Source organism: Carcharhinus amblyrhynchos, chromosome 7 (genome assembly GCF_965287045.1).
Source record: "Carcharhinus amblyrhynchos chromosome 7, sCarAmb.v2.hapA, whole genome shotgun sequence".
Taxonomy (NCBI): domain Eukaryota; kingdom Metazoa; phylum Chordata; class Chondrichthyes; order Carcharhiniformes; family Carcharhinidae; genus Carcharhinus; species Carcharhinus amblyrhynchos.
The window spans coordinates 21,873,833-21,895,790 of record NC_137330.1 but is presented as its reverse complement, the minus strand read 5'-3'; the positions used below and the strand labels follow the sequence as shown (position 1 = coordinate 21,895,790).

The 21,958-nt window shown below is 40.4% G+C and overlaps 1 protein-coding gene across 2 annotated transcripts in view; it reads right to left on the bottom strand.

Annotated features, from left to right (window-relative positions):
* The window catches only part of gclc (glutamate-cysteine ligase, catalytic subunit), a 74,935-nt gene that overhangs the window by 44,659 nt on the left and 8,318 nt on the right, over positions 1-21,958 (bottom strand). For both annotated transcript variants that reach the window (XM_080192025.1, XM_080192024.1), the window contains 2 exons: positions 9,274-9,386; positions 8,455-8,637 (listed from right to left, as the gene is read on the bottom strand). In XM_080192025.1, the coding sequence (XP_080048151.1) occupies positions 8,455-8,637; positions 9,274-9,386 (296 nt within the window). The remainder of the gene's footprint in view (positions 1-8,454; positions 8,638-9,273; positions 9,387-21,958) is intronic.

Genomic DNA, 21,958 nt, shown 5'->3' with positions numbered 1-21,958 from the left:
ATATGCTTCTTTCAGAAAGAATATTGCAAATATTTGTTGATATTCCAATAATTTTCTTGTGGCATTGCCCACCATCTGAGTACATAAAGTTAACACTGGGAATAAGATTTGAAAACCATGCACCATTGCACCACCCAGTGGCCGAGGCCCACAAATGTATTATAAATGGGCAACTGCTTATCTACAGGAAGTGAACTCTAAATATTTAGATAAGCATAATGCAGCCAAAGATCTAATCAAAAATTAGAATCAAAAATTGTGATAACAGGAAGTTGGACCAAAACAGTGCACTTCAATTAAAATTTAAAGGCATTTACCTAATGTGTATGACTGGTGCATTCTCAGAATCAAAATAATGTTAATACTAGTTTTCCTAAATGTGCTTGAACTTCAAAATAACAGCTCCTAAATTCCACATCAATTAAAAATCAAGATCTTGGGTCCAACAGCATTTTTCTGCTGTGGGTTGTGTACATAGAATATGAAGTGAAAATGGCCAATTGCTCATCCAAAATTATGTACATTAACAGAAGCATCAACAAGACCATTTCATCTCACTCGCTAGGATGGATTTAGAAGATTGATAGGTTAGCTTAGCAGAGGGGTCAGGATAAATGGGCCCTTCTCTGGCTGGCAAAATGTAATTAGTGGGATGCTGCAATGATCAGTCTGAGGGACTATGTACTCTGCTTCACAGACACAAGGCTCACTCCTGCTTCACCAGACTGTGCCCTACAACCAGAGGGCATCTCAATCCACTAAATGGACAACAGAGGCCTCAGGCAAGATTGGGGAGGTGAGGTCTGCCTTCTAATCAACACCTCTTTGTGCCTAGACATAGCTACACCAGCGAGTTTCTGCTCCCTGGACCTAGAATCCCTGACACAAGTGCTGTCCCTACTAGCTACCGTGGGAGATCATCCTGACAGCAGTTTACATCCCACTCCACGTGGACATGAAGACCACGCTGGAGGAAACACACACCACTATAAACAGCCTTGAGACAAAACATCCTGAGGCCGGGAACTTCAATCAGGCCAAGCTCGAGGGTTTTACCATGATACCACCAACACATCTCCTGTGTACCACCCGAGGCCCAACCATCCTAGAACATTACTGCACAAATATCAAAAATGCCCACTGCTCTATCACCCACCCATACAAATTAGACCACAAGGCTGTGCTCCTGCTCCCAGCTTGCAAGCAAAAACTGAAATGGAAGAATCTGTCAAAGAAGCAATGTTGGTCTGAGAAATTGGATGACCTCCGAAAGGACTGCTTACAGTCAGTAGCCAGTCAGTATTTAAAAACTATGAGCAGCCATTACAGTAACTGATTCCACTAGTGAGTGTGTGTAGAAGACTGTGTGGCAAAGAAGCAAATCCATATGTTTCCCCACTGGAAACCATGCATGAACAGGGATATCCATTGACCATCGAAGTCCTGATTGGAAGACATTCAAGTCAGCCAACTCTGAACTGTATAAGAAAGTCAGATATGATCTACCGATATCCAAAGATGCCAAAAGACAGTATCAAGCTAGAATCCCAAGCTAGCCACATGGACTCCCAACTATGGCAATCTGCAAGATGCAACAGGCTACAAGGTGAAGGCAAGTAGAATGGCCAGCTCCAATGCATTCCTCCCTGATACATTTCTCCGTCCATTTTAAGCAGGAGGTCAGCGAGAGCATGCCTTCCATCCTGGAAACCTCAGACAAACCTGTATCCAGTGTCAGAGCAGCCTTCTCAAAAGTCAACCCATGGATGGGTTGGCCCAGATGAGGCACTCAAGTTCTGCAGGGATTAACAGGCAGAGGTACTGGGAGATATCTTCAACCTCTACACCAATGTGAAGTCCTTACCTGCTTACCCTATCTTGGTAATCAAGAAGATTACCATGATCTCAGTCCCAAAGAAAAGCCAGGCAACATGACTATCATCCAGTGGCTCTGACATCCATTATTAAGTGTTTCGACAGGTTAGCATGGCACAAGTCAATTCCTGCCTCTCAGACTGCCTGGATCCACTACAATTCACCTATTGCTGCAACAGGTCCACACCATTTCCGTGGCCCTACATTCAACCCCGGAACACTAGAAAACAGACACCAATGTCAGACTCCTAGTCATAGACTACAACTCAGCCTTTAACACCATTACTCATTTAGAGTATTGTGCGCAGTTCTGGTCACCTCACTATAGGAAAGATGTAGAAGCTATTGAAAGGGTACAGAGGAGATTTACAAGGATGTTGCCTGGACTGGGAGGCATGCCTTATGAAGTTAGGTTGAGGGAGCTGGGACTCTTTTCCCTGGAGAGACGAAGGTTGAGAGGCGACCTGATAGAAGTTTACAAAATGTTGAGAGGAATAGATAGGGTGGACTCTCAGAGGCTATTTCCCCGGGTTGAAATGGTCGCTACGAGAGGACACAGATTTAAGGTGCGGGGAGGGAGGTTCAGAAGTGATGTTAGGGGTAAGTTTTTCACTCAGAGGGTGGTGAGTGAATGGAATCGGCTGCCGTCAGTGGTGGTGGAGGCGAACTCGCTGGGGTCTTTTAAAAGACTCCTGGATGAGTATATGGGGTTTAATGAGATTGAGGGTTATAGATAGGTCTGTAGGTTGGTAGGTGATGATGTGATCGGCGCAACTTGTGGGCCGAAGGGCCTGTTTGTGCTGTAGTGTTCTGTGTTCTATGTACTCCTACGGAGGCTCATCTCTAATCTTCGTGGTCTGAGGCTCGCTTCTCCCTCCAACTGGATCCTAGGCTTCTTAACCTACAGACCACAGTCGGTAAGGATAGGCAACACCACCTCCTCCATGGTCATTCTCATCAGCGGTGCTCTGCAAAGCTGTGTCCTCAGTCCTTTACTATACGCCTTATATACCTCTGACTTTTACGGCTAAATCCAACTCGATGTTCAAGTTTGCTGTTGACATCACCATTGTGGGTTGGATCTCAAACAATGACAAGACACAACACAGGAAAGAGAGAGAATCTGGTGAACTGTTGCAACGACAATAATCTCTCCCTCAATGTCAACAAAAAGGAGATAGTCAATTTCAGGAAGCGTAGTGGAGGGTACGCTACTGTCTACATCAATGGGGAAGCAGCAGAAATAGTCGAGAGCTTCAAGTTTTTACATGTCCAGATCACTAAGCACCTGTCCTGGTTCCCCCATGCTGACATTATAGTTAAGAAAGCCCACTGACACCTCCACTTTCTCAGAAGATTAAGGAAATTTGGCATGTCAGCTACAACTCTGACCAATTTCTACAGAATTCTTTCTGGCTGCATCACAGCTTGGTTTGGCTCCTGCTCTATCCAAGACTGCATAACAATAAAGAATCACGAACAAAGCTCACTTCATTACTCAAAGTAGCCTCCCACCCATTGACATTACCTTCATGTCCCACTGCCTCAGAAAAACAGCCTGCATAATTAAGGACCTCAGGCACCCTAGATATACTCTACCTTCTTCTGACAGAAAAAAAAAATCAATCTGAGGACATCTACCAACTGACTCAAAAACAGCTTCTTCCTTGCTGCCATCAGAATGGATCTACCTCACGATCTTTCTCTATACCCAAGCTATGACTGTAACACTTCATTCAGCACTCTCTCTTTCCTTTCCCTATGCATGATCTGCTTTGTCTATGTATAGTGTGCAAGAATACTTTTCACTTTATACTAATACATGCAACAACGATAAATCAAATCAGTCCTTGGACCTCAACTGTTTACAATCTAAAGAAATGATCTGCAATCAGGAACAGAGTGTAACATTGCAAAATTTGTCAATGATACTAAAGCGTGGGAAAGCAAGCAGTGAAGAGGATATAAAGATTCTTACAGACAGTTATAGATAAACTAGGAGAATGGCCAGAATTTGGCAGATAAAGTTTAATGTGCATAAGTGTGAGGCTGTCCATTTTGGCAGAAAAATGGCAGATTACTTAAATGGAAAGCAGATTCAAAATGCGTTCAGACAGGGGATCTGAGCATCCATGTTCATTAATCACAAAGTCATTATGCAGATGCAGCATGTAATAAAAAGGCAAATGGGATGTTGGCATTTATTGCAAAGGGACTGGAATATAAAAAGTAGAGAAGTGTTATTGCTATTATATAGGGTGTTGGTGAGACCACATTTGTAGTAGTGTTCAGTTTTGGTCTCCTCATTTGAGGAAGGATGTAGTGACACTGGAGGCAGTTCAGCGGAGGTTCACCATACTGATTCCGAAGATGAAAGGGTTGACATGAGGAAAGATTAACAACTTGGCTTACACTTGGAGTTGAGAAGGATGAGAGGGGATCTGATTGAGGAAACTGATAAAATAAATTTAATCCAAATGTTGCCTCTTGCGGGAAATTTCAAACAACAGGTCACAAATAGATTGAGTGGCAGTAAATTTAAAACTGAGGTGAGGAGGAACTACTTCTCAGAGGGTGGCGAATTTGTGAAACTTGCTGCCCCATATCGCAGTGGAGTCTGAATCGTTGAATGGTTTCAAATTAGAAATGTATCTATCCCCTATTTAACAAAAGGCATAAGGGGATATGGGGAACAGGTGGGGAGGTGGATTTGAGATCAGCCATGATCTGAATAGCGAAACAGGCTTGAAGGGCTAAATTTGCCTCCTTCTGTTCCTAATTCAATGTTCTTATCCCACTACTGGGGCAATATGTCTGCTCCACACATCCTAATGCCAAGCACAAAGATCCAAGATTCGCGTTGAGAACATGAACTTCCTTCATCCGCTCTTCAGTCTCTCACAATATCCTAAATTACAACTTAATATCTATGGATAGTTAGCTACCCATACATCTCAGGGAGAGAGTGTTATTTTAAGCAATCTGGGATGTAACTAGTAACCCATTTATTACAATACAAAACAGTGAGCTCATGAAGGTGCAGGGCTTAGCATTAAACCTCAACTTCAAAACCACAGTGGGTGAACACAGTAGCAATGATGGAATGAACTTCAAGTGCAGGAGAGGGAGACGCTGTGATTAGAGTGACAGCTTTGATTGGAGAAGCAGCATGTTCAAGCTGGAGCATGGGGGTTCATGTGCCCCTAAATGTGCAGCACGTGGACAGAAGGGCAGGGAAGCAAGGAACCAAAGTCTCTCACTAGGCTCTGAGACCAAGACTAGATTTTTCTGTTTAAGTCCAATAGTGTTGGGAGCAGGAATTCATTGGCGCTCTCACTCAAGGGCAGAGCACTTCAGCACATGGAATCCTGTGCTGCCCACCTAATTATGCAGTCGAGAGGATAGTGACAGATGTGGTGAGGTGGGAAGGAAGTCATGTACCCTGCTGACATGTCTGGGCATCTTACTTAAAAAGGCATTTTGCAAGCCCACATCTCTAATCTGTGCTTAATGCTCTCTCCACTCACATTGTCTGTATGTTTGAGACTTGATTACTTGTAAAGACTCACATTCCAACCATTATTTTGTAAATTGAGTTTGTGTCTTTATATGCCCTGTTTGTGAACAGAACTCCCACTCACCTAATGAAGGAACAAAAAGGCTCCGAAAGCTGTTGGCTTTTCCTACCTGATAAACCTGTTGGACTTTAAACTGGTGTTGAGATTTCTTACATTGAAACATAGGAGCAGGAGTTGGCCATTTGGCTCTTGAGCCTGCTCGACCATTCAGTATGATCACGGCTGATCATCTGTGCCTTCCTTCCAGACACTCCCGTATCCACGAACCTTGAGTATTGAAATCAGACTTCCTCCTTAAATACATTCACGGATTTGGCTTCCCAGTCTTCTGTGGTAGATAATTCCACAGGTTCACTGCCCTCAAGTGAAGACATTTCCCTCATCTCAGTTCTAAGTGGTTTAATCCACACCCTGACACTATGATCCTTTGTTCTGCACTCAAAGTAAATAACATTGTTTGCCCAGGCCTGTCAGATTTTTAAGTTTCAAATAGGTCCCTTCTTATTCTTCTAAAGGCCTAGTCAACGCAATCTCTCCTCACATAAAAATTCTGCCATTCCAGGAATCAGTGTGGTGAACCTTCAACGCACTCTCTATAGCAAATATATTTGCTGCATTACCTGAGAATGCACCTTTCCCAACAGTATTCAAAATGGAAAACATATTACAAGGGGAGATGGGCCCAGGTGACTTCTACCCTAGTTTATTTACCCTGACTGGTGGGGGGTCACCCATTCCCTTTCTACCTGTGCAGTGTTCACCTGCAGTGTGACCACTTCACTATGTGCTATCCACAGAGACCTGGGGTGGAATTCTCCCAAAAAAATTCTACCGTCGAATTTGCATGAAAACTGGAGTAAATCACACTTTTTTCGGTGGGAGTTTCAAGAATCCCACACTGCACTGCAGAGGTCACTAGCATGAATCACTCCAGAACTCAATGGGCAGGGCCTATCCCTGCTGGAAGAGCTGGCAGCATAGCACTGAGCTGGCCACTGAGCATGCATCCACAGTGGTCCTGCACTGTTGGCCTCCCGATCACTGGGCAACCCTGAGATTCTTGCAACACCAGCTGTCCATCCACGGCCCGATAACTGTGCTCCCCACCCCCTCCAACGCACGTCCAGCCCAGCCTCAACACCCTCCTGCAACTCCAATCTCCTACACTCCATCCAGCAGGCCAGGATGCTCAGTATGGATTCCACACATCAGGTGCTGGTGGAATCTCCTGGTCCACTGCGCTAATTTTAGTGCAGCAGGATGAGAGAATTCACCCCCCCTCCACCCCTACTATCCTTGCAGAAGCTCCAAAGCAAGCATCAATATCTGACAAAAATACCTGCAATCTTTATCTTCCCCCCACCACCCACCCAGAACAGAAACTTATGAATACATGAAAGGAAATTATAGAGCATAGACCCATGTTTTTGCACAATTACTGGAGACACTTTGCTCAAACTGGAAAAAAGTCCACTTAAGTGAGCCTTTTCTTTCTCAAAAAGAAAAATGTCTTTTTTAATGCCCTATCCCTGGGCAATGATCGCAGTTCTGCAGTATGAAACATACTCAAAACATTGCCCATTATTAATTTCATTAACTTCTGAAGGTCATAGAATAAACATCAGGTCTTACCTCAGGCTATAGGCTAACAAAAGATTTATTAATAGGCAAGTACACAGTAGCAAAGTCAAACTGCAGAGAATTTCAGTCATGCACAGAACACTATTGAAATGCAATAGTCAAAGTCACAGCTTTAATTGAACCCGATTTTAAAAACATTCCAAAGAAACAAAATGCACCATATATAATCCTTCGCAGTAGTTATACTGCTCAAATTCCTTTCATCTGATGCCAAGTATGATCATCTGCCATAAATACCCCCTCATCCCCAGGAAGTTTAAAATTCTAATGGGATGATTTCCTCTGCCCTGAATCTTCCTCGAAAGTCTCCAACATGGAGCTCTGTCAGAAACTTGGGCCAGATACCCAGAACTTAATTGCATATTTAACATGGAAATGTTACACTAGTTAAAATCTGACATAACTTAGGTAATTAGCCAGCATAACTGAACTGAGCATTATAAATGACACCATCCTCCTCCCCACCAAATCAACCCCCAATCCAACTCAGCTATGCTTCCCCCACCCCCAACCCAACTATCCACTAACCAACTCACTTACTGAAAGATTTGAGACCTTTAAAAACTTACCTGAATACAACAGTTACTTTTATGAAAAAAAAGGTATATTTGGTCTTTCCTTGCACTCAAAAGTTCATCTGCTGACCCATCAATTCTTCAGCTGGGATTGGAAGTACCAGCTAAAAAAAAAATTACAAGTGGTCGCAGAAATCCGAGGGCACCGTCAGCGCACATAGCATCAACGCTGACCACAAGGTCTGGACCATTACCTATGCTTCTCTCTCCACAGATGCTGTCAAACCTGCTGAGCATTTCTAGTATTTTCTGCTTTATTGGCTGCATAACAGTACTTCGGTGTACTTTATTAAATTAAAAGCTGCTAGATAAATACAAGTGATTATAATAATGACAAAATGATCAACAAGGCAACATCTCTACATTGAAGAAATATCAAAAAATATCAAACGTGTACAGCTTGTGATTCCCTCTATTAGTGACTGCAATTTATTCCTAGCAGTAGAGCAACAATATACTGTTGTGCAACTATTTAGACAGAAATACATGGCATGCATTTATTGTATTCTCGAACGGACAATCAAACTTTACACATTTTATATAAGTAACCTGAAATCAAACATCTTAAAACTTTCAATGTAACCTACTTAATTATTGTACATATACAAAACAAAACATATTTCCAATATATCTGTTAATCTGAGTAACCTTACAGGTTTTCCTTGAAAATACTTCTCATATCCAATAAAACTGCTGACCCATATGTTTCACTCTATCAAAAACAACACTAATCGCCCTCTGTGCTTTTATGTTTATTCTGCATTTCAAAGAAAGAACTCATTTACCTGGGGAAAGCAGTGATGGAGCAGATGGTCTCATTCACTTTCAGTAAGGAAAACACTTCCTGTCGGCGTAACTTCATGTTTGCTTCTACCGTATTGAAATCTGCCATCGTTCCTCCATATGGTTGTCCTGGAGTGCCTTCAATCATATAGCTGCCATATTCAGGTCTCCAAAGAGTGGGATGGCTTTGGACAGATCAAGTTTAAATGAATGTTTCTTGCATTATAGCGTCTTAGCTCCACTAACTACACCCCCAAAAACAACATTTTGGCTTGCTCATACGCAATATCTATGAATAGTGACTTGGATGAAGAATTCAAGTGAACAAACCCTGCCATTATCTACCACCTTCAAAACAAGTGTGGTATAAAGAGGATACTTTATCAGCAAGTGAAGTAGGTCAGCTCATATTGATCAGCTGCGTTAATTAATTTTGGGTTTTGTTCAATGTCCCAGGTGATTATCATAACATTAACATGTTAAAACATAAATAATTTACTGCTCCTGAAAAAAAAGTTCCTAATTATCTGACTAAAACTGTTGATTCCCTCAATAAGCTAATGAATCTTAACAAGTTAAGCCACGACAGCAGGCTGTTACAATCAAGCCAAATCTTATTCTTACCCATTGAGAATACATGCATATCCAGTAGAGGTCACCATATAGATAAGAGAACCATGGAATGATTTTTCCTTCCTTAACCCTGGCGTGTACAACTAACTGCATCATGCCCACTGCACTCGCTGAGAAAACTGGGGCCTATAAAAATTGGAGATTCCACTTCTTAAATGTTTCAATTTACAAACATTATATCTACTCACTTGGGATTTGTTTTTTCACCCTGGTTTTGAAGCTGGTGAAGAATCTCTTCTCCATGCAGCAGCACCTGAACTCTCTGATATTCATGATCAAATGACAGCAACATGTATTCAACCTTGTGGACAAAGAATTAAATAAATACATTAGTGCAAGTGCTACAGTCAACATATAATCCTAATAAAAAGCTTGATCAAATTATCTAAGTGTGCAAATATTTTTTGTCAAATAGAAAAAAATCTGTTCAGAAATATTGTGCTGAGTGCTTACAATGACAACAAATCAGTTAACATTCAATCATTAACCCAAAATGCTTCATCACCTTGTGTATACTCATGAAACAACATCCCACTCTGCCTTGGCTTGTCAAACCTAGGGAAAATACTTTGATTTATTCGCACTATCCCAGTGAAAGAATTCAAACTTTTGGAATAACTCCTAAACTAATTTACAATCACGGCCCTATTAAATTGAATAGGGCTGTCGAGATAAAGCCAGTTCCTCAACGCTCTACAAATGATAAATGGAGGTATGTACACCAAATCACTCCGCTTCAAGTCAAACAACTCCAAGGAAACTGATCACCTACTGCACCACCTCAATTGTCGGAGGAATGACATATTCCTAAGGAAGCAGATTTCAAGGTGGCTCAGTAGTACCAGTATTGAAACACTGAATGATGTAGATGAAAACATACACCTATGTCAAACAGTGGAAGAACCAAAGCAAGCAAGCTGCAGGACCTTATTACCATCCAATCATAGACATGTCTGCACATGATAACACTGGCCGAATGGACCACTCCGAATCCTTACCTCCACTGTGAGGACATCCTCCACTTTATACTGTGGCAACGCCGCCATGCTAAATAGGATCTCTAAGCCCAAAACTACGCATTCCAAGTAACACTATGTGTCATCAGTAGCAATTAAACACCAGTATAATCACTAGCCTCACAGGCCTGTACATCCTGCAGTCTAATCAATCACAATTCAACAGTGAGTGTAGAAAGATGTGTGCCAAGAGGCACCAGGCATGATTTAGAAACCTAGTGGAGCTAAATCTCAAAAGCTCAGTAGCCCCATAACATCCAGTCAGGAATGGCAATGGGCAAGCAGGCAAATAATAGGAGAAAGCAGCAGCTTCACCTATCCTCAGTCACAGTGCATTTCAGCACGAGTGCAAGTGGCAAAGCTTAAATGTTTGCAAACATCTTCAACCAAAAGTGCCAAGCGAATGATCCATCTGTCTTCTCTGGAGATTCCCGACATTGGCTGGACAATAGTAACCAATTTGCTTGCTCCACATGGCATCAAGAAACAGGACTGCATTAGACACAGAACAGTTAACCTGATAAAATCCACTCAAACTGAAAATTTGCAACAACATTTACTGTTTCCTTTGTTTTATGGTTAACTTCATTAGTTGTCTGCCTCCAAAAGAGGGCACTTTAGGCAGGCTTTTTGTTTGATGATTCACACTTTTCATTAGAAAAAGCACTTGATTAATTGAGCTACAAAATAATGTTGAGAATAGAAGCTTTTGCTCATAAACTAAAGGCTGACAACACAGATGCCTTCAAGGGAAAGCTGGGTAAACACGAGAGAAAGGAATAGATACAGGCCTTGTAATCATGGTGTTGAAATAATTGATGTTTGAACAACACCGCTCTTGAAGACACGACAAAATGACAAGAGTTAGATTAACTATGGTAAAAGGATGATTGTGTATAGCATAGACAAGCGTGGACCTGTTGGCCTAAATGGCCTTTCACTGAGTTGTTAAACTGTCCTGGAACTGCTTTAAATTGAATTATCAGTAGAAAGCTACCCATGAGGAGCACTGCCCTGGTATATTCTACCTAGGTTATAAATTTAAATTTGGCCAATTGTCACTCCTTCAGCCTTGGTCAGATCATCAGTAAAGTGATGGAGGATTCATCAGATTGCTGCCATATGTGCAGTTCAGGTGCCAATAAAATCTCTCAATTCCAGGTCTCATCACGACCTTGATCCAGTTTTTTGAACAACACGAGCTGAATGCCTAAGGACCAGTGAGTGTTAACTGTCCATGGCATCAAGACAACATTTAATCAAACAAGGCTATAATGAGTCTATGTTGGCAAGTCAAAAAAACCTTTTAATAAATCGTACTGCCACAGGGATGTAACTGCAGTTGTTGCAGGTCAGTAATGGCCCGATATAATCACTGTAGGAGTTCAAGGAAACGGACGACCCAATCATCCTCTGAGTGATCTTATATCAGCCATAACTTCAAGAGTGGGTTGTTGGTTGACAATTTCAGAATTTCCCCCAAAATTCAGCAGCAAACACCACTTTGAAACAGGACCTGGATAACAGAATTTGGGAGTACTAGTGGCAGCTAATATGAGCACACATATGCAAGTGCTGTTAATATTAAAGGGTCATCAAGATAAAAATCCATTCAAATCCTTGACATGCTACCACCAAAACAACGATCAACTACATCCTGGAATCACTTGTCCAGTTCAGGAACCGATTAACACTATTGTTACAAGGGCAGGAAAGTAGCTGCATACTCCGAGTAATTTCCCTTCTGATCCCTCCACTACTGACGTGCTCAAGCATGAAGAGAATTATGTACTGCTTGTCTGCTTTAGTGCACCTACACTAAAGCTCAATTTGCTTTACTAGAACCCCTGGTCTCAACAGTCATAGCTCCACCACCAGCACAATGTAGATACACAATTTACATGACAAAGGTTACTTTGATAGTATCTCACTCTCCTGCAATTTCTAATATCTACAATGCTGTGGGAATACCAGCTCCACTAAGTTAGTTTCTCAGTGTCGCATACATCCTAACTAACATCATGCTCTTTTTTGATCATTAGTATCAGGATCCCAAAGATCCTACCTAACACCACTGCACAAAAAAAATGCAGCAGGTCAAGCAAAGTCCAGTACCATCCTCTCAGGACAAGTGGATAAAATGAGGCTTCATCAGCATCGTGCACACCATCTCAAGAATAAAAAAAGTTCTTTCATAAAAAGCTAAAAATTTCCACGCGGTATAAGTGACAAGAACAAAGGCAGCTTTCAACAGGAAATGAAATACAAGTCAATTAACTTAAATTACAGTTCACTATTTATTTGATTTGAAAATCCAAGCATTTGAATTCACACATTACAAGTGCATATTTTAATTGTAAGAATTTGGATTGACAGATCAATTTTCAAATGTGTTAAATGACAATGGCAGTGAAATGGAAAAAATAATTGGTCTGCTTAATTTCATACACTTGCTAGAATTCCAGAGTGATATAGTGTGGCCATTATCACTAAACCACATCAGTAACAGAATACTGTAGATGAATACTAAAAAATGACCAAATTATAAATGTGAGCTCGTCCAATAGACAACTGCAGCAATTAAAATTGCCACTTTTTTGGATACATAATGCCTTGGTTTCAAAATAAAATCCCTAAATTAGCACTGAAGTAGCACAGTATTAGTTATAATAGAGGGCTGATGCATCAGAAATGAGAATCCGCAGATTAACGTCGGATTCTCCGATTGCCAGCAAGTCACATCATCTTTGCCGACAGATCACAAAAATGACATGTCTCTTCCTCCAAAGACTTGAGAATAGCCCACATAATTACTGTAAATAGGGAAAGGGTATACAGATACCTTGCTAACTATACTGATAGCATCAATGGCTCTTCACCTTCAAGTTCTGCAACACAACCTCACGAAGAGAACTGAAGAACTTGAAACGGTCACTTGCATCCATTTTTAATCGTTCACACCGAATGTCTCTTGGAAGACTATCTCCAAGTAACACAAATATTTACCTTGTTATCATTTATCCAAATTGTGCCAGTTAGTTTTCAATCCAGCAAACTTAAAAGATGCACTTGATCCAAACGAGAAGATCTGAATACTCAAGCTAAGTTTCAAAATAGTGAGTGTGTTATATTCAAGTTGCTCAAGAATTCCCAAGTTGTTTTTTCCTATGCGACTACTCGCATAATATAGGCTTAATTTTATTTTCATGAGCATTCATTTATATGTCAGGAAGAAATTTTTTTTAAAAACTGCATGGTCATCTCCATTTATGGTAAGTTGGACAAACTGTTACCAAAATCTTGTAAAATGTTTTGGAATTGTCTCATGAACGTCACAAAGCAAAGACAGAAGGCAGTCGTGTGACCTGTTCTGCATTCTGTCCAACAAGCTTGGGTTGCTTGGTTGTCAAAAGTAGGGAGGGTGGGTGTTTTCTAAGGCAGCACCAGATATTCAGAACTAGGTGACATGGGGTGCCTCAGCACCAGGGGCCTGGGTAAAATACTCGAGAGTCAGAGCAGACTTGATGGGCCAAATGGCCTCCTTCAGCACTGTAGGAGTTCTGTGGTAAACAATAACCTGGGCCACTGTGCATAGAGTGTTAGTCTTCAAGTCTCACAGGGAGATGTTAGAAAAGTTCTTAAGACTCTACTTTAAACCACCTACTTAATTCCAGGTTAGGTTGAAGTCGGGGTTCTAGAGGATAGTTAATTAACACTTCACCCTGAATACAAGGGCCATGTGATTTTCACTGCCATGAGATTGGCTTTGAAAGGGGAAGAACTCAAAACAAACCAACGCAGGATCAGATTACAGGGTTTTTCCTCAAGGTCAGGAGAGTGGCTGAAGGCAAAAAGTCTTACCATGACCTATGATCTGAAATGCAAATACTTCTAGGCCACTTCAAATAGGTGGAATTATTAACCTTCAAGTGGGCAGAGACAATTTTCCTTTGTTTACCTTCTATTACTGTTAAGACTGGATCAACACATTCATATCAAATCACCAAATGACATCAGCATTTCACTATTCAATGCAGTTAGTACATGTAATATAGAAAGAAGTCCAAACTAACAATAGTACATGATCTTGGTGTCGGTACATAAAGTGAAGCATAGGACTATGGCAATGTTTCGCAAACTATTTTCAAAACATGATCCCATTTTAACTCATCACCACCTTCAAGGGCAATTAAGGATCAGCAACAAAAACAGTCTTGCCAGCATTGTCCCCATCCCATAAAAAAATTCTTCTAAACAAAGGTGACCCCAGCATTCCACTTGAGACAGATCATGTCACTGCACAGGTTTGCCATTGATTGTTTGGTATTGATCATGTCAGGTAGAGGAAAAGGTGGTAAAGGGCTTGGTGAAGGTGGAGCCAAGCAGCACCACAAGGTGCTCCGTGACAATATTCAAGGCATTACATCTGGCTCGCTGTAGAGGCGTCAAGCGTATCTCTGGCTTGATCTACGACAAGGTCCACGAGGTGTTGAAGGTGTTTTTGGAGAATGTGATCAGGGAGTTGGTGACCTACACTGAACACACCAAGTGCAAAACAGTGACTGCCATGGATGTGGTGTACACGCTAAAGCATTAGGGGCAGACCCTGTATGGCTTTGGTGGTTGAAGACAGTGTAAAAGGGGAAGGGAGATTTAGTGTTGGTCAGTAAAAACAACGTCCTTGTCAATTCATTGTTCCAAATCAGGAAAGAGTCAATAAGTAGTATCCTGAAGTTGCTGTCCAAGTTGCATTACTCAGCCATTAGCATCACAAGACACATTCTGCTACCTGTTTAAGCAGTGAAGTTGCTACATTTGCATTGTAGATACAAATTAAAGCCCTGTAGACAATTAGGACTATATATCCTTTTAAGACAAGTGTTCATGGCTGCCAATTAATCTCTCAGGTCACTGACAACGAGATAGAAATGCCAGTGCTGAACTGATGTGGGCATAGTAAGAGTCTCACAACACCAGGTTAAAGTCCAACAGGGTTTATTTGGAGTCAGGTGCTTACACAGCACTGCTCCTTCATCACCTGTGGAATAGAATCCGTAGGGGTTGACCTGGGCAGCTGTACCCATACAAAATAAAAAGGTTGCAATCGTAAAAACAATACTAGAAACTTTACTGGTTAAACATCACTGGAGTGCATGAAACCAAGTTTCGTTCAGATTTCGCCTTGACCAGCTCTGACAAAGGGTCATCTAGACTCAAAACATTGGCTCTACTGTTACTCCACATATGCTGTCAGATCTGCTGAGATTTTCTAGCCTTATTTTCAGATTATGGAAATAATTTATTTTTAGGCCAAGTTTTATTTTCTTATTCAGATTTTACATCAACTTCATGTCCAACAGTTTTTCCACAGTATAAACACTTGTTAAAAAGTTTTGTGGTCAAATTTCTGTAAAAAACACATGGCAGGTAACCCAACTTGAAATGGTCAATTGCACAAAACATAGCAGCAATAGCCCTTTCATGGCCTAAAGGATTATATAGTTAAATGAAAAATCAGCTGCAACAATTGGCTTGTGACAGAATCCCCAAGTGCATCAACATAAATTCATTTGTCCAGAGATGACAGCAAGTTTCTCAATGGTCCAGCAAATCTATCCTGTGAGCCAAACACACAAGGTGCATTGATTGAATAGCAAAACTGTGCTTGTAGAAAAGTGGCAGCTAATTTAGACAGGCCCGATCCTACAAAAGAACAATGAAATAAATGCCCAAGAAAACACATCAATGCCAGATTTTGATTATTTAAAAGTTTCACACAAGGTTAAAAAAAATTGTATTTGCACACAAATCACAAAACTAATATACACATCTGGCAAGCAATTGACAGCATATGTTACATTTGACTTTATTACAAAGGATTTGCTCGGAACACAAGGTTCTTCAAAAACATCTCCAAACCCTCCATTGGCACCTTCCAAACCAGTCACATGTCACTTAGAAGGACATCAGTAGCAGATACGTAGGAATACCACCACTTTAAAGTTCCCCACACAAGACGCACACCATCCTGGTTTTGAACAATATCCCTGCTCTCATGTCAAAATCCTGGAACTCCCTTCATAGAAAACACTATTGCTATATCTACACAAGGATTGCAACAGTAAAAGGAGGCAGCTCAAGACCTCTTTGATAACGGTAGTTAGGGATAATAAATTGTGGCCTTGCCAGTGACACTCATCCCACGAAAAGAAAGTAAGAGCACAAGCACAATTGCTGTCTCCTTACCCAAGAAAATATGTACTTGCCATGGAGGGATGGCAATGAAAGTTTACTACACTGATTCTGGTAATGAAGGTATTGTGCTGCGAGATGAGATTGAGTAGACCAGGTCTACATTGCCCTGTAGTGGAGAATGAGGCGCGAGCACATTGAAATATAAAGTAAGGGGCTCAGTAGAATAATGGATATCAAAGCCTGTGGTCAGTCATTTAGAATTCAGATCAAGAGAATTTTTTTCATTCAAAGCATTGTGGCTATTGGGAATTCTGTACACAAGGAGAGTGGATGTTCTCTTGTGGACTATATTCACAATGAAGGTTGACAGATAAAGGGAATACTGCAGAGGGGTAGGTGATGCAGGACCAAAATGTTGCTCAAATCTTTGTTTTTAATGCTTACAAAGTATGTCTGAAGTATTAACAAACCTATGCCTTACTTATCTGGAATAACACTTCCACAAATGTGTTGCATAATTAATGCAGCAATTTTTCATAAATGCATTTGCAAGACCAATGCAATATGCAATTATAAAAGCAAAATCAAATGGATGACTGTAGAGATTACAGCAATACGAGTTTGTGCGATGTGATAAACCCCACTCCATCACTGTTTAGATTGGAGACTTCGATATATTCTGATAGGAAATGGGTGTCAAAGTTTGCAGATGATACCACAAGCAGTATCATTTTTTTAAAACCAAAAGAAAACTTGAGCAACAGGTTAAACAGTAACAGATGGAATTCAATGAGATGGCACATTTTGGTCAAAAAAAGAAATTATGTTTTGAATAGAAATAGGTCCAGTGCTGTGGAACAGCAAAGGGACTTTGGGTTAAAGGTATACAGAGGGACTCGAGTTTCACGAAGGCAGCAACTCAAGCTAAGGCTATATAAAAAAAAAGCCAACAGGGTTCTAGGTTTTATCTCGAGACAAATAACCACTACACAATGTTAAGACCCCAGCTGAACATTACTGTGCGCCACAATAATGATATTAAGACAAGCATACAGTGAAGACTTTGCTAGAATGAATGCTTAACTGGTACAGGCAAGTACAAAAACATCATCCTGTATTTATACATTGCCATTAACATACTAACATGTTCCAAGGAACCACAGGGAAGTATTATGAAAATTGACACTTTCACATTGTGGGAATATCAGGACACATGACAAAAACTTGGTCAAAGAGGTAGATTTTCAAAAACTTCAAGTTTGGAAGATGGAAATCTTTTGGGAGGGAATTTGAGGCCAGGGCCTCGGTTGCTGAAGGTACAGCCACCAGCTACAATGATTAAAACTGGAGATTTGCAAGAAGTCAGAATTGGAGGATCACAGGTATCTTGAGGAGGTGTTTGGTTGGAAGAGTACACATAGTAAAGGAGGTGAGTTGCCAGTGGAGAGTTAACATCAGTCAGATCACAGATGACAAAACAAACAAATCAGGATATGAACGTGGTCTCAAACAGCTGTAGGCAGAAGGGAACAGAGAGAAAAGAGTCTGTAGTGGGAGACTGATGGCAACAGCTTCTGTTTACTCAACATGTAGTTAGTTGGGAGAAATTTCTGCTCATTTAGTATCAGACAGATAATCTGACATTTAGAGGTAGTGGAGGAATTGAGAGGGGCAGTGCACATATACAACCTGGCATTGTGCTTTCAGATTACATTGTACAGGGCATACTGTAGACGGGAAATACAAGGCTTCAAAGATAGATCCTGGAGTATTTCTGAACTAAGTGTGGGAGAGTAGAGGAAATAGCCATGGCAGGTTTGTCGTTGGCTATAATTAGGTGGATGAAAGCAAATAGATGAACTGAGTAAAATGCCACTCAATTGGATGGCAGAAGAAATACGCAAAGGAGAACAGTGTGATTAAACTGTTTCAAGTGATACAAACTTATCAATAAGGGTCAGGAGGAATACCTTCCCACCAGTTACGTGGGATGCTTCTTGTGATTTTGGTAAATAGCATTTCATTACCATGACAGGGGCAGAAGGCTGATTGGAGGGATTTAAACACGAGATACTGGGAAAAGGTAGCCACCAATTTGGGAGGGAACAACATGATCAAAGATTTGAGGGGAAAGGGAGAAAGGAGATGAGGCTGTAATTTGCAAGGACAAAGGATCAAGGATTGGCTGTTGAGGACAGGGATGATAATATCAATTTGGTGAGAACAAGGCCAAAGTAGCAGGTGGGGTGTGTCTCAGGCAAGAGCAGTTTGTAAGGGAAAATGAGAGAGAAACTAGAGAAAGAAGCAAGTTTGGACTAGGGTGGGGAAAATTTGAGCGATGGGCTGGGGAATAAAGAGAGGGAAACAGCAGGATGATTGGAGACAAAAAAAGTTGACGACCTTCATATGAAAGTGTAGGAAAACGGTTTACAGTGTCATGAAGAGAAGCAGGGTGTTATTTTTGCATTCAGGTTAATTAGATAACTTTGGCAGAGAACAGTAGTGCTTGGTGGTTTATCCAGATCTGGCCGAGTGGCTTAAACCAGTTGTCTGCTCAAGTCTCTCCCATCTTTTCTCATCTAAAATCTACCATCATAACCATCTTCCTCAAGATGTCCAACTTCCCTCAACTACTCAATCAAACCCTTCATAATTTTAAAGACCTCTATTAGGGCACCCCTCAGCATTCTTTTTTCAAGAGACAGATCCAGTCTGTCAATCCTTTCCTAAAACATATATCCATGCATGTAGCATATTATCCTTGTAAATCTTCTCTGCACCTTGTCCAGCGTCTATACAATCTTCCTTAGATAGCACTCTCCAAACCGACAACCACTTCCATCTAGAAGGAAGAGGACATCACATACATGGGAACACCAACACCTGCAAGTTCCCCTCCAAGCCACTCAATGTATTGACTTGGAAATATATTGCTGTTCCTCATAAGGAGAAATCATTTCTAGTGAGTCAGGAACCAGAGGACACAAATTTAAGGCAATTGGTAAAAGAGCCAGTGGTGAAATATATAACGAGCTATCACCTGAATTGTACTAGCTGAAAAGGTGGTGAAAACACATTCAATATTAAAGTTCAAAGGAGAATCAGAGCTATACTTCAAAATGACAAATTTGCAGGACTATGCCCAGTTATTTGAATGAAGTTGGCACATAGGCCAAATGCCTTCATTCTGCACTGCAAAGTTCTTCAAGTCTCAAATTTGGACACTCCAAATTACTGCAACATATTTAGCATATTTCATAATTAACTCCAAGTGTGTGATGACATATATTATATTTGTCCCTCTCCTCAGTTTTTCAAGAACTTAGCTTACATTTTACTGAACGTAATGTTCAGTTTCAAATGTATCATTGACTGTGCGAGAAATGCTGGTGATCCTCATTTCCCATATAAATTACAGAACTATTCCTTATTATAATAATCCATGGTTAACTACTTAATAACCAGCAAGTATGAAACCTTTAACCAACATTCAAAGGAATTTTGATTTTTCTGCACACTTTTTGCACAGGAGTTCAAAGCAAAACTGGCAATTCCATTTTTTAAAAAGAAACATGATTTATAAGCATTGAAATCAGACCAAAGCAGCTGGACTCTCCTGACACTAATTTGAAATGTTTTAATATTTTTCCCTACATTAATTTTTACCCTCCAATGAGGGAAGTTCTCTCAAGTTTACACTTACCTTTGCCAAATAATTTACAGCTCAAAATATTCAAGTTTGTCTTAGGTTATTAATTTCCTAGATTAATCTAGAATTTTCAGATTCCTTCAAGTAAGAGCATTACATTCCACTAGTTTAAGTTTTTTAATATATTTATTCACTAGTTGTTAATGATTTTTGATCGCTAAAACACTACTCGCTCATTTCCGAGCATTTAGAAGAAAATTTGATCAAGCTTGCTTTAGGTGTAAAATGGAACTCTTGCACTTTCCAACACTGAACTTCACCTGGCACAATTTTGTCCCACTTAAATTTATCAACACCCTTTTGCAACTTCCTGCTTCCACTGACACTGTATTTCTAACATATTATCAGCAGACATTAAAGACATATGGATCAGATCAATTTTGTATTCTGCCTTCTGTTTGTCCAAGTTATCAATAATTGGATCATTGCTTCCCCTTTTAATTTCTTCAAACATGCTAAATTGACAATCTCTAATTGAATTACCCTTGCCGATCCCTTTAAATTCCATCCAATGCATCAGTGTAAGTTTGATTAATTTGAGTGAATACATAGTTGCAGAGCAACGGTTTAGGACTTCCACCATCTCACAATGAAACGAAGACTGCAAAATTCAGAACTGTCCAAATGTTAATTTCACCTGCATTATTATTATGGCTGGAATATTAATCCTGTGCAGGCTTGTTTGTATGGTTTTCAAAATCTAGTGTAATAACCTAACCAGTCCCAAGAATAGGTCAATTTATCAGGAGTGATTCAAGATCACCCAAAACAAAGTCACATTCAAGTTACAGTAAGGTGCAAGTGCTCCATATCCCTTTTGAATAAAAAACAGCTAGCAAGCCAATATTGAAGCATTGAGGTATAGAAGCCTATTACGCCCAACCACAGTTGCCTATGTATTCCAATCATGTACAGGTATCAAGATAGCATTTACAATACTTAAAGTCAAAGTATACCAATTTTAAGAATGACTTCTATTTGGTATGATTTGAATCATCTTTTAGTCCAGGGCACAAACATTGTGACTTGAGCGTAAGGCTAGCTAATCATTCCACAACTAGAACCTTTCAGTTTTTACTAGAATATTGGGAGATTATGGCCTAAATCGAACATTTAGTTGACTGATGGAACACACAACGTGTGTGCACAATTTGTATTTAACAAAAATATTTATAAATAAATGACTGTTTGGATAAGCATATCTATTGAAAAGGTAAAAAACAGGTTCAGATCACAGATAAAAACAATTAAAGTTTATAGAGAAGCACAACATTCTCTCTTGACCACAACACAAGTTGAAGGAAAATCAACTTGATTAATTAAAAAGCATCACTGTGGAAACAGTCTGAACGTTCAACATTTCTATTTGAGCTCAGAGTACACATGCACAGGGTACACAGTATACAAGAGTACACATTATTAAAGATGAGATTGCAGAGTATTGTGAGTGCTTGATAAAGTAGGACATGTCTGACAAATCTGTTTGAGTTCTTTGAGGAGGTAACAAGATAATGTAGAACTAGTGATTTATTTAGATTCCCAGAAGGCCTTTAACAAGGTGTCGCATAGGAGACGATTAAATAAGTGCCTATGGTGTTAAAGGTAAGATCCTAGCATGGATAGAGGATTGGCTGACTGGCAGAAGGCAGAAAGTGGGGATAAAGGATTTTTTTTAAGGATGGCAGTTGGTACTAATGGTACGCCTCGGATCAGTGCTGGGACCACAACTTTTCACTCTATACATTAACGATTTGGAAGGAGGAAGTGAAGGCACTGTTGCTAAGTTTGCAGATGATAGAAAGATATACAGAGAGACAGGAAGCATCAAGGAAGCAGGGAGGCTACAGAAGGGCTTGGTCAGGTTAGCAGGGTGGGCAAAGAAGTGGCAGATGAAATACAATGTAGAAAAGCGTGAGATTATGCACTTTGGAAGAGAATGGACACAGACTATTT